Source organism: Caenorhabditis briggsae (genome assembly GCF_000004555.2).
Source record: "Caenorhabditis briggsae complete genome, chrI, whole genome shotgun sequence".
NCBI classification, from domain to species: Eukaryota; Metazoa; Nematoda; class Chromadorea; order Rhabditida; family Rhabditidae; genus Caenorhabditis; species Caenorhabditis briggsae.
Genome location: NC_013489.2, coordinates 11974716 through 11988011, shown reverse-complemented (window position 1 = coordinate 11988011; position 13296 = coordinate 11974716). Strand labels below are relative to the sequence as shown.

The following is a 13296-nucleotide window of genomic DNA, read 5'->3' as shown; positions in this document are numbered from 1 at the left end:
TATCACTCTCACCCAAATAAGCGTTTTGAATTGTTTCACTAGGTACAGAATCGGTTTGCCTACCGATTTTGTACCTCGTGGCACAATTCAAATAATACTTGATTTTGGCGTGACCACTGTTTCCTCTGAAAAAGTATAAAATCGGGAGACAAACCGGTTCTGTACCTTTAGAAGAAAAGAAGGCACAGAGCAACAAGGAGTTTAAAGTGCAGGAAGATTGGTTGTCACTTGGATTTGATAATACTACTACTACACTGTCCAATTTCAATTTGTCCACCTATTTTTTCGTTCAAGATCATTTTCAGATCCATCAAATAAACATTTTCTATAACTTTGACTAATTTCTGGAATGTACAGAAAATTTCTGAATAATAAAAAGGCAAGACGAAACTGGACGAAATCTGTCGAAAAGACAAACTTTTCGAAAAACTTTTGTTTTTTCTATTAACTCTGTTCTTTTTGTACATAAAATTTGAGAAATTCCGGTTTTCAGAAATGAGAAAAAAATTCTTCAGGTTTCTACCGTCTTATATCAAAATTTTGTCAACTGATAAATTGATTATCATAACATTTCCAATATTTCCTTAACTAACAATCTTTTGATATCTTGACATGGAATGGAGACAATTGAGCTCAAAGTAGGTAAATGCAATTTTGGGCCATAATAGAAGGTTTGGACACTTTAAATCTTATTATTTTGAGTCTAGTAGAAGATAGCAAAGAAATGTCAAATGGGAAAATGTTGATTTCATTTTTCCACATTTTTAACTCTTCAAATTACTTCAAAATCGTTTTTAGAACTCGAGAAAATTAAGATACCGTAGTTCCTCTAATAGAACCCCACCCAAATCATCCAGTTTCAGCTCAATTATCTCGGTTCCTGTGAGAGATATCAAAAATTTGTCAACTGATAAAATATTGATGATAATATGATAAATTCTTTATTAGTTGACAGGTTTTTTATATCTCTCATGAGAATCAAGTTAATCGAGTTTGAAGATGACGGTTTAAGCGGGTTGCTATTAGAGGGAATATATTGTTAAACCAATTTTTTAAGACGCATCTACTGATCCCTTCTTCACTTATTACGAAGATCATTTGCATCAAAACCCAGGATCTCTTGACTATGTCGATGACAAAACTGCATTTGACACAGGTACAGTACCCCTCTTACAGTAACCTTTAAATATTTAATTGTTAAGGCGCCCCTGGAATCAATCTTGCAAAACCATTCTACTACGTGATGAGTCGAAAGTTTGAGGATAACTTCATGATTGTGTGTGGCGGATATTTTGTGAGTCTTTGGAAAAATCAATTATGGATTTTTTTTTCTGATTTTCAGAACAACACAATCTGGGCCAATAAGGCATGAAAGACTCGAAGGAGTTAATATAAATGGATCGATTGACATTGTGAACTAATTTTTTGTCGGGTTTTTTGGAATAGCATCATGAAGTTTTATTGGTCACAACTTTTTTACAATTTTCCACCTGTAGACACAGGTTTTTCAATTAATGTGACTTGAGATCTTCAAGTTTCAAATTGAAACTTTCAACAAAGATCTTAAATTCTGAAAAATCACATGTCAGCGATTTCTTGACAAAAATTTTCAAATAAGGATTTTATTAATAACCTCATGGAAAGAATATTCAAAAGAATTCCGTTTGATCCTTGTCCAACTGCTGCTCCGGTATATTATGTCATGGTTTTGCGAATAACTGGATTTATTTCGATATTAATTAATTCAGTAGCGTTTTATATGCTTTTCTGTCATTCTTCAAAAATGAGAGGATACAAATATTGTTTGTTTTATTTACTGGTAAGAGAGACCTTAAAGGTGGGGGGACAGGAGATTTTACGGGGGATTTTTGGGGCCAGAGTATGCATTCTACCGTAACGGTGTACAACGCTTAATGTCACTCTGCGTACAGCGGTCGTCCTCGCCTTTATGTATTCAATCAGGCGCCCGCTCCAGTTTCGCCCGCATGGCTCAGTCGGTAGCGGCGCCGCACCTTCAATACTCGCCTCGACAAGTTCAACTCCTCGAGGGGCATATTTAAACAGCATTTCGAGAACATTATTTTTTCATGACCCCCCACCTTCAAGGTGGAATATAGGCTTTCCATGACGGGAGGGTAGCGAACGGGTAGCTGCTACCCGCCCGTACCCGTACCCGCCAGCTACCCCGCCCGCTTGCTACCCGCATGGAAACCCTACTGGAATAAAATATATATGAGTTTTAAGAATGAAAACAAACTATAAAAAAACACAAAATTTTAATTTTTTTTTCTAAGACACCACACTAGGAATGCCTGCAAAACTATTTGTCCGTTGGCTGATTGGCTCTACCGTATTCGTATTCCCCAAATTTTTGAATCTGAAAAATTTTATTCTAGAAAAAAAAAACTCAAATATTCTTATATTTACCTGAAATCCTCGTAAACTTTCTTTTTCAAAAATTTCCGATATTTCGGATTGCTCAAAGTCATCACGGCGCAAGAACACATCGAGTGTGAGCCCACAAGGAACATTGTATCTGTTGCCAGCTCTGAATCTTATATAGTTTATAGTCTTTGTAGTTTGTAGTTTATGTACCTTGCAAATGAACTGCCTCTGTGACCACTACGTACATACAAATACATAATGGAACGATAATTAAAACTCCCGGAATCAATAATTGCATTAATAAACCAAAAAGTGCAGTTTTGTGCATTTTATAAGTGGCAGAAGACATCATTTTTTGAAATCGACGGAGTAAGATCATTGTGTGAAAACTTAGGCCCAAACCGTATCTGGAATTTTTGAAATTGTGAAAATCGAAAGTTTCTGAAATTCCAAAAATTCAGAAATTCCAACTTTCTCACTCACCCGTAAACTAACAAAACAAACGAGATGGCTCCTATTCCGACAACAGCTAACCAAGGATTTAGAACATAATCATAAACTTCAAAAGCATCAAATTTCATCCAAATCATGCATTCTGGCCAATTCTAAATTTGTTTTATTTGATTGAAAATTCGCATTTCGAGCCCCACTTCTCTGGGCTTTAGAGAAGGGGAGGGATCCGGGACGAAAAGCCTGGGTCCCTGGGTCCCTGCGGTTGCTCAATACCTATCTTTTTTTGGATTTTTTAAAAGTTAAACGAAGAAATTCTTAAGTTTCAGAAAAAAAATTAGAAGATTTCTCTAATTCAAAAAATCCGAAAATTCAGTAATTTTGAAAACTTTCAAAACTTTCAGGATTACTGTAGGTATGGCTTACTTTTTGCAGATAATCATATTTTTGTTCAAATGTCAGCTGAGAGTTAAACATGGCAAATGCTCCAGCGAACGGAAAAATATGACACAAAATAAGCATAAACTTTTCAACATACATTTTGCTGGGATTCGTCTGAAACTTTATTGTACTGTAAATCCTGTAATAGAAGGGCTCCCTTACTTTCAACTTTGAACCAATTATACTCGATTTCTGTAAAAGATAGTAAAAAGTTGTCAACTGATAAAATGTTCACCATAATATCATAAACATTTTATCAGTTGACAAAACTTTGATATCTCTATAGACAGTGAGATAATTGAGCTCAAAGTGTAAGTAGATGGTGGGATTATAATAGAGTGATTACAGTACTTTATTCGATAATATTTGTATGTTTTACAAGTCTTATTGTGTTTTAATTATGATCTCTAGAAATTAAAGGTGGGGGGACATGAAAAAAAAATAATGTTCTCGAAATTCCGTTCAAAGATGCCTCTCGAGGAGTTGAACTTGTGAGGGCGTTGATTGAGGGTGCGGCGCCGCTACCGACTGAGCCACGCGGGCAAAGAGAAAGCGGTCGCCCGATTGCATACATAAAGGCGAGGACGACAGCTGTACGCAGAGTGACATTAAGCGTTGTACACCGTGACGGTAGAATGCATACTCTAGCTACAAAAAAACTACGAAAAATCTCCTGTCCCCCCACCTTTAAAGACATACCCGACTGATTTCTTCAGCTGCTTTATGTCGAAAAATGAAGCAGGATAGAGTAGAAGGCAATTCGAATGCAAATATGAAGACATAAAGGGTCATACTCAAATGAGAGCTGATAAATTCGGCACCAGTATTATATCCACCAATCAGTGGGAAGAAATAGTATCCAGGACAAATCCAAGACATGTGTAGTTCAGTGATAAAACTCACGAACTGAAATTGATTGGTTTGTAGTTTGTTGTTTCTGGAAAATCTTGTAATTAAAGCCTTGAGCTTCGAACCTAATCATCTCGGTCCCTATTAAAGATATTAAAAATCTGTAAACTGATAAAATCGCGGTGATGTTATGAAAAAATAGTATCAGTTGACAAATTTTGATATCTCTCACAGTAGTTGAGATAATTGAGCTAAAAATGTATGAAGCGTTCTTTTAGAGGAGATATTTTGGAAAATCAGGAATACCAAGAATCAGAGAAAATCCGAAAAAGTCAGGAGTATCAGAAGAATCAAAAATTCTATTTTTGAGATTCTGAGAGTCCCTACAGTAATAATTTTCATTTTGAAGTATTTTTCCCACCAGTAATTCTTCGATTTTTGAATATTTTTCTCTACAGTAATCATTTCAATTTTCGAATGTTTTTTCCTACAGTAATCCTTTTCCTTTCTCTAAATTTTCCCCCTATAGTAATCCTTTTGAAATTCCCTTTTTTCCTACAGTAATCCTTCAATTGATTCCAGAAATGGCCAGAATGCATTGAATGGATAAATGTGGGAAACTTTGAAATTCATGATTATAACCTGAATCCGTTGTTAGCTGTTGCTGGAATTGGAGCCGTTTCAGTGGTTCTGGTGGTTTACACGTAAGACTACAAAACTACGAACTACAATTTTGAACTCTCTAATTCGAATTTCTGAATTTCTGAATTTCTGAATTTCTGAATTTCTGAATTTCTGAATTTCTGAATTTCTGAATTTCTGAATTTCTGAATTTCTGAATTTCTGAATTTCTGAATTTCTGAATTTCTGAATTTCTGAATTCCTGAATTTCTGAATTTCTGAATTCCTGAATTTCTGAATTTCTGAATTCCTGAATTTCTGAATTTCTGAATTTTCAAATTTTGCGATTCGAATATTCCGAAAACCTGATATTCTGAAAATCTGTGATTCTGAATTTCTGGACTTTCAATTTTACCTGTAAATAACACAAACAATACTTGTATCCCTTCATTTTTGGCGATTGAAACCAGACCAAATAGAAACCAATTAAGTTAATTGGAATGGAAATTCCAGCAATTATATGTAAAGTCAGCGGGTAATAAGTAGGGATACTGCTGGGACATGGAGACGGACTCATTGGATTTTGAGAGAAAAAATGAATGGAAATGACTGATTACGAATATCAGGTACATAGAATGACAGGTGAAAAAATCGAGAGAAAAAATAGAAAAAAATGGATTGCGTAGGGAATGATTAATTATATTTTGACATTAAAAAAAAACTTTCTTTAATTTAAAAAAAAAGTTAAAATCAAAAATCAATGGTCCATTTGTGAAATTCGTCTCACTATCACATTATTGAAACTATTTCCAGCAGGCTCCACCAAAGTTCGATTTGTATTGTTTCTGTTGAATATTTTCAATACACTGAAAAAAAATTTTAAAGGAGGCGAGACAGCAAAAATTTCGGGGGACGAAATCGCGCCGCGCTTATGTAGACCATCGGTCGTCAGGCGCCTTCGCGCCCCCGTAGCTCAGCCGGTAGCAGCGCTGTACCCCTGAGCTGCCTGTCATGAGTTCAACCCCTCATGGGGGTTCTCTATGCAAAATATCAGGAAAACTTTTTTTTTGGTGTCTGGCCTCCTTTAAAAACTTTTTGGGTTTTCCGAATTTCTGTTTTTTAATTTTCGAAATTTTCGAAATTTTACGAAATTTTGGTTTTTTTTGTAAATCTCCAATCTTTTAATAAATACCCAAAACTGCTGAAAATCTTCGTTTTCAAACATTTTCGATAATTTGGATTACTGAAGATCATCACCAAACAAGAACACATCGAATGTGAGGCGATCATGAATTGTGTGTTGGTTGCAAATTCTGAATTTTGATTTTCAAAAACAATATATTTTCGTAGTTTGTAGTCTTTGTAGTTTGTACCTTGCAAATGAATCGCCTCTGTGACGACTACAAACATATAAATGCATAATGGAATGATAATTAGAATTCCAGGAAGCAACAATTGCATTAAAAGGCTCAATAGAGCAGTTTTGTGCATTTGATAAGTTTGAGCAGACATGGATTTTTGGAAGTTTTGGAGGATTCTCATCGTTGAAATGCTTAAATAAAAGCAGTATCTGAAAAGAGGGATTTTTTGAAAAATCTCAGAATTTCAAAATGTTGAAAAATTCGGAGATTCTGAAAATTTGAGAACTTCGAAAATCTCAAAGTGTCTCAAATTGAAATTTTTTCTATTTTTGATCGGAGTAATTCAAAATTTTCTTTGAAAAACTTCAAATGTTCAGAAAATTTAGGAAATTCCTTTTAAAGGTGGGGGGACATGAAAAAAATTATTTTCTCGAAATTCCGTTTACATACGCCCCTCGAGGAGTTGAACTTGTGAGGGCGAGGATTGAGGCTGCGGCGCCGCTACCGACTGAGCTACACGGGCAAAGAGAAAGCGGCCGTCGGATTGCATACATAAAGGCGAGGACGACAGCTGTACGCAGAGTAGCGTTTAGCGTTGTACACCGTCACGGTAGAATGCATACTCTGGCCCCAAAAATCCCCCGTAAAATCTCCTGTCCCCCCACCTTTAAAAGTTTGAAAAACTCTAAAAATTCTAAAATTTCGACGTTTTTTTTTTGAAAAATCTGGCGATCGTAAATCTAAAATATTTTGGAAAAACTCGAATTTCTTAAAATCCCAACATCAAAAAAAAATCCGACATCAAATATCTGTCAACTGATAAAATGTTAATTATCATAACTATAGCAATATTTTATCAGTTGACACATTTTTGATATCTTTCACAGAAATCGAGATAATCGACCTCAAAGTTGGTGGCTTGAGTAACCTTTCATACAGGAAATACTGTAAATCAAAAACTTTCAAAAATTCCAAAAGTTCCTAAATTTTCGGGAATTCCGATTTTCAACAATTTATATTCAGAAGATTTAGAAAGTTCAAAATTCGAATTTTTTAGTTTGTAGTTTTTGGAGTCTTTGTAGTCTTACGTGTAAACCACCAGAACCATTGAAACGGCTCCAATTCCAGCGACAGCTAACCACGGATTCAGGTTGTAATCATAAATTTCAAAATTTCCCGCTTTTATCCATTCAATGCATTCTGGCCATTTCTGGAATCAATTGAAGGATTACTGTAGGAAAAGTTTTGAAAAATGAAGAGGATTACTGTAGTAAAAAATATACAAAAAATTAAAGGATTACTGTAGGAGGAAAACTTACAGTTCTCAAAATAAAATACTTCTGCTGATAAGTCAAATCTGCTTTCCCAAAAGACACAGCAACAGCAAAAGGGAACAGGTGACATAGAAACAAAGACACTTTTTTCAGGTACATTTTCCCAGGAATTCTCTGAAATTTTGTGATATTCTGCTCTATTGGCTTTTGGACCCACCATTCTGATTTCTTCAGCAGCATTATTTCGAAAAATGAAGCATAAAAGAGCGGACGGAAGTTCAAATGCGAACATGAAAAGATAAAAAGTCATACAATAATGGGCTCGAATGAATTCGATTCCTAGATTATAGCCAGCAATCATTGGAAAGAAATAATATCCCGGGCAAGCGATGGACATGTCCAATTCACTGATAAAACTTGAGAACTGAAAAATGTGAAAAATTAGATACCTCCTATAGAAGCACTACCGTCAACTTTGAGCGCAATTATTTCGATTCTTGTAAAAGATATAAAAAAATTAATCAACTGATAAAACATTGGTGATAATATGATAAGTAATTTAACAGTTGACAAAACTTTGATATCTTTCACAGGAACCGAGATAATTGAGCTCAAAGTGGACGGTTTGGGTGGGTTCTATTAGAGGAAATACGGAAAACGTACGGAAACCGGAAATCTGAAAAATTCCAAATAACTCGAATTTTCTAAAAATATCAAAAGTTTTAAAATTCCGAAAATTTGAAACAAAACCGATATTTAGAAGTTCTGACTTATGAGAATACTATATTTTTCTTGATTTTTCTGGATCAGTCTTGAAATTTGGAGTCATGGATTTCAGATTTTTCAAAATTTAGAGCCACAGTACCTGTAAATAACACAAACAATACTTGTATCCCTTCATTTTCTTCGATTGATAAAAAATCAAATAAAACCCCAAAAGATTCATTGGGATTGAAATTCCAGCAATCGTATGTAAAACTATAGCATAGTAATCGGGTACGGTAGATGGGCAGGTTGAAAAGTGGGGCATTTGAGCTGCCGTAAGACCTGTAGTACAAAGGCCAACTTTTAACTTCGATCTCAATTATCTCGATTTCTGTCAAAGATATGAAAAATTGTCAACTGATAAAATATTGCTGATATTATGATAAAAATTCCATCAGTTGACAAATGTTTGCTATCTCTAATAGGAAGCAAGGTAATCGAGTTCAACGTTGACGGTTTTGGTGGGCTGCCACAGGTTTTACGGTGGCTGTTTTGAAAAGTAAAAATGACCTGATTCTATGAACCCAAATCAGAAAAATAGGAAAGGAAATTAAAATCAAAATACGTGATTGTGTCAAATTGGATGAGGAGGTGGCAGGTGAAACATTGAGAATAGCTTCAAAAAACGTAGTTTTGCTATTAATTTTAAAAATTGTTTGCAAAAAATAAATAACTGTGATGTTATACCATGATTTTGTATTTTGTGCTTCTGAGTGTTTGAACTGGTATTTGAACATCAGAAAACCAGAAATTTGTGATTTTTTTGGTATTAGAGAAGCGGGGGAATTGCAAATATTTCGGTGGGGCGCGTTTGTCAAATGTAGGAAAGACAGAGCATTTTATGGATAAGGAGAATCAGATTTCGAGAAAAGAATAGATTTATAGAATAGCTGTACAAAAAATGTTTAAAATCCGGACAAAAATACATCATATTTTGACATTTTCAGTTCAAAATAGTGAAATTTGGAGTCCGAAAAATCGAGTCCAGAATTTTCCTATTTGTCTGAAAATCTCACAGTATTCCAAACAAAACTATAGCTTCATTTTTGTAATTCACAATTTTTTTGTGCAAATCCCGCAATAAGAGTTTAGCGGTTCTTAAGTAGGGCTTATCTTTGTGTGGGGTAAGCCGCCCGCTGCCCGCCAGAGAGCCACCAGTGCTAATAACGGCATATCTCATCAGAATGAAATTCGGCAAATGTTTTTTTTAATCACAAAAATGAAGCTCTATTTTTGTTTCGTATAGTCTGAAATTTTCAGACCAATTGAGAAATTATGGTTTAGTTTTTTTGGACTCCAAATTTCACTATTTTCCACTGAAAAAAGTCAAAATATGATATATTTTTGTTCGGGTACTGTAGTTATTCAAAATGCTGTTTTTAGACTTGAAGTAAAACTTGAAAGTTTTACTCCGAAAAAAGAATAGAAATATGAGGATACAATCAAAATTTAAAAAGTAAGAAATATTCAAGATCGAACTACTTGTTGTCTTTCTGGATCAAAGTAGTTTATACCATGAGCACTCATAACGAAGTTGGATCCTCCAATCGCCAAAATCACCGTTGTCCCGTTGTTCTTCGTCAGTCGATATCCAACTGGGAAATTTTTGTGAAGCCAACGTCTGAAAATTTTAGATTTTTTTTTCCAAGAGGTACAATTCATTTTTCGAATTTTCAGTGGAAATTGACATACTTGCGACCGGGCCTTTGCCGGGCCCTTCGCGGGCCTCGTCATAGTTTCTTTCAGAAACAATATTGTAGACCATCTAATTTGAATATGATAAAACTCTGCGAGTTCTACAAAGTGATACTATTTGGAGCACTGTATACCGTCTATCAACAAAGTTACAAGTCATGAAGTGACCGGACCTTGTCGCGCCGGCTCCTCTGTTTTTTGCCTGTTACTTTGTTCATAGACAAGACACAATTCTCCAAATAATATCATTTTGTAGCACTCGTCGAGTTCTAGCAGATCTCCCCAGCATGTCTAAAAATATTGATTGTAAAATAAACTATGGCAGATCCCGCGAAAGCCCGGCAAAGGCCCGTTCGCAAGTATGGAAACTTGTCATTTTTGAGGTCCTGAAAAAAGTGTTCCAATATTTTTCGATTTGTGTGAAAATTTCAGACTATGCTAAACAAAAATAGGGCTTCATTGACAACTTTTTCCACAAATTTCATTCTGATGATATGTATTAGCACTGGTAGCTCTCGGGCGGGCAGCGGGCGGCTCAACCCACCCAAATATAAGCCCTACTTAAGAACCGCTAAACTCGTATTGCGGGATTTGCACAAAAAAGTTGTCAATTACAAAAATGAAGCTCTAGTTTTGTTCGGTATACTCTGAAAGTTTCAGACAAATCGAAAAATTCTGAACAACTTTTTTAGGAGGTGAAACTATTTTCTGAAAAACTCACATGGGCCAAAATTCGACACGCCGAACTTCGGTATACGGTATATCTCGAAGAATGTTTTGAATAGGAAAATCGTTAAATTGACACCTGCATTCTTCGAATAGCACTGTTTCCATTCGATCACTTCTCAGGAATTTCTGAATGAATGGATACAAAGTGTAAAGAGGAATCTTGCCACACATTGTGAATATTTGTTTGCAATTGAACTTCATGAGATGATCTACAGTAACATCAGAATATTTACAGCAAGGGGCGGGACGGAATTCTATTTTGTCCAAATTCAAATTCAAATTTTTAATGGCCAAGCTAGTAGGTCTAACTCCAGATTCTTCTTTGATGGTGATACGGAAATCGAATCCCTTGAATATGATATTTGCATTTTCTAGAACTTTCCTGAGTTTCCTTGCATTGTAAGTTTTCCCTCCTTCGTTGTTTCTTTTCGGTAGAATTTTAATATCGAAGAGGTGTTTCTTCAACGTATTCTTTCGATAAAATTTGATTAGACAACGTTTTGAAAATTGCATTTCTGCAGAATACGAATGCTGTTTTGTGATGTTTCTGATAGTGGAGCCGATTCGTTTCGAGCATTGGGAGAGATTGAATCTGAAAAAGAAAATTATTAATTTATTTTTTAGATTGGAGCGCGTTTGTCCAATTTCGGAGGGAACCCAGATTTCAAAAGATAAATAAAGCTACAATACTGCAGTTCATGAACCGAAATAAATCTAATTCTGGCTTTTTTTGGTGGAAACTAGACAATTTTGAAGTCCTAAAAAATTAACTCAAAATTTTTCAATTTTTCTAAAAATTTCAGAGAATACTAAACAAAATTAGAGCTTCATTTTTATAATTAACAATTTTTTGGTACAAATCCAACAAAACGAGATAAGCGGTTCTAAATTAGGGCTTATCTTTGTGTGCGGTGAGCCGCCCGCTGCCCGCCCGAGAGTCACCAGTGCTAATAACGGCATATCTCATCAGAATGAAATTTGGCAAATGTGTTGTCAATCACAAAAATGAAGCTCTATTTTTGTTTCGTATAGTCTGAAATTTTTAGAAAAATCGACAAATATTGGAACACTTTTTCAGGAGTTCAAAAATGACCAATTTTCACTGAAAAATAAGAGGTAATATTTGGCAAATTTTTCAAGCAAATTCGAAAAAATCTGGACCACTTTTTCGGGTTTTCAAAGATCCGCCGGACCTATAATTTCATTTTTTTTATTCAAATTTTTTTCGAATTTCACTCTTCAAACGCTTCAAAATAACATGGACCCTCAAAGCGAGCAAAATGCGTTGCATTTAAGCTCATTTTGAAGCTCTAAACTCAAAACGTTTGAATAAAAAACTCACTGCTCTTCAATATTCATTTCCTTGAGTATATCATTTTGAAGGTCGGTTGGAAAACCAAGTAGAGATAATGGCATTCTGAAAAAAATAATCATTTCAGTGGAACGAAAATGTTAGAAGAAAGAAGAAAATCGATATTACATGTGTGAATAGAACAAGACAGCAAAACAAGAGAGAGTGGGGGGAAACGAGTGAATGAGAAGACGAGAGGAAAATGGGAGAAGAAGGGTGGGGACGCTAATTGGTGTGTGATCAAAAGAAGAGGAGACACATGATGTATGAGAGATGTGCCACTTAAAAATCGCTTATCTCGTTTTGTTGAATTTGTACAAAAACAGTTGTCAATTACAAAAATGAATATCTATTTTTGATTAGTATACTTTGAAATTTTCAGACCAATCGAAGAACTCTGAACTACTTTTACAGGACTTTAAAAGTGATAATTTTCCACGGAATAAGTCAGTTTGACTATTTCAGTTCAAAATAGTAAAATTTAGAGTCCAAAAAATTTATACCAGAATTTTTCGATTTGTCTGAAAATTTCAGATTATACTAAACAAAAATAGAGCTTCATTTATGCAATCGACAACTTTTTCCCCAAATTTCATACTGATGAGATAAGCACTGGTGGCTCTCGGGCGGGCAGCGGGCGGCTCATCCCATAAGCCCTACCACAGGTGATTCGCGAACAATCCGTTACGGATTCTCCGCCATTCGCGCGCGGATGAAATAGGAATCGTATACGGACCGTACGCGAATCCGTAACGGATCCGTTTCCGACTCATTCTTTGAGAACCCCCTCCGCTCCTTCTCTTAATTTTTGCTGGTTTTCATGATAGTTGTAGACTTAGTATTCGGAACTTTATTAAGAAAACATATAAGAAACAACAATCAAACGTACAACAAAGTTCGAGAAACTATGAAAATCCTTTTTTTTTTTGTAGAACGACCAGCCGGAACCAGAGCAACCTGAAAAAAAATTGGGAAATTTTCCGAAAATGCAGCATACTGTTTACCTATTAGTTATATTTTTTGTTTTCCGGGTTTTGAAAATTGTCCCATTTCCAACGTTTTGGTCGGTAGATGTTTAGTAGATGTCCATCGCTGAAAATTTAAAAAGTCACTATTTCGAAAAACTAATGTGGTTTGCACTTACCTTAAAGGGGGACTCCGACCAAAAATTTTTATTGCGTTAAAATGTGTTAAAAGTTATCTATTTTCCGAATATTATTGCGAAAAAATTCAAAAAAAAAATCCGAAATCCCCGAAAAACGCCGTTGAAAAGGAAGAAAATTCAAAAAAAGGTTCCGCCGGGGGACGAGGATTTTCAGTGAGAAACCTAGGCCACGGCAGCGGGCGCCTTTCCTACGTGGCAAATTTTCCGGAT

The 13296-nt window shown here is 35.3% G+C and overlaps 4 protein-coding genes across 4 annotated transcripts in view; 1 reads left to right on the top strand and 3 right to left on the bottom strand.

Annotated features, from left to right (window-relative positions):
• CBG23848 overlaps window positions 1-1372 on the top strand; it is a gene marked incomplete at both ends in the record, with an annotated part of 5342 nt that extends 3970 nt beyond the window's left edge. The window contains 3 exons of the mRNA XM_045241314.1: window positions 1058-1156; window positions 1203-1294; window positions 1343-1372. Coding sequence (XP_045091184.1) covers window positions 1058-1156; window positions 1203-1294; window positions 1343-1372 — 221 coding nt within the window. The remainder of the gene's footprint in view (window positions 1-1057; window positions 1157-1202; window positions 1295-1342) is intronic.
• A 948-nt stretch (window positions 1373-2320) lies between these two features.
• CBG23847 lies at window positions 2321-5197 on the bottom strand (the record flags this gene model as incomplete). The annotated part of the gene is made up of 6 exons (XM_045241313.1): window positions 2321-2377; window positions 2428-2548; window positions 2869-2990; window positions 3262-3390; window positions 3976-4182; window positions 5162-5197. The coding sequence occupies 6 exons, from the start codon at window positions 5195-5197 to the stop codon at window positions 2321-2323; spliced, it is 672 nt and encodes a 223-aa protein (XP_045091183.1).
• Window positions 5198-5889: 692 nt separating this feature from the next.
• CBG23846 lies at window positions 5890-7778 on the bottom strand (the record flags this gene model as incomplete). The annotated part of the gene is made up of 4 exons (XM_002647897.2): window positions 5890-6316; window positions 7196-7317; window positions 7427-7555; window positions 7599-7778. The coding sequence occupies 4 exons, from the start codon at window positions 7776-7778 to the stop codon at window positions 5890-5892; spliced, it is 858 nt and encodes a 285-aa protein (XP_002647943.2).
• A 1835-nt stretch (window positions 7779-9613) lies between these two features.
• On the bottom strand, window positions 9614-11986 carry CBG26664 (the record flags this gene model as incomplete). The annotated part of the gene is made up of 3 exons (XM_045241312.1): window positions 9614-9767; window positions 10563-11162; window positions 11913-11986. 3 exons carry the CDS (start codon window positions 11984-11986, stop codon window positions 9614-9616), a joined length of 828 nt encoding a protein of 275 aa, XP_045100648.1.
• Window positions 11987-13296: the final 1310 nt, after the last annotated feature.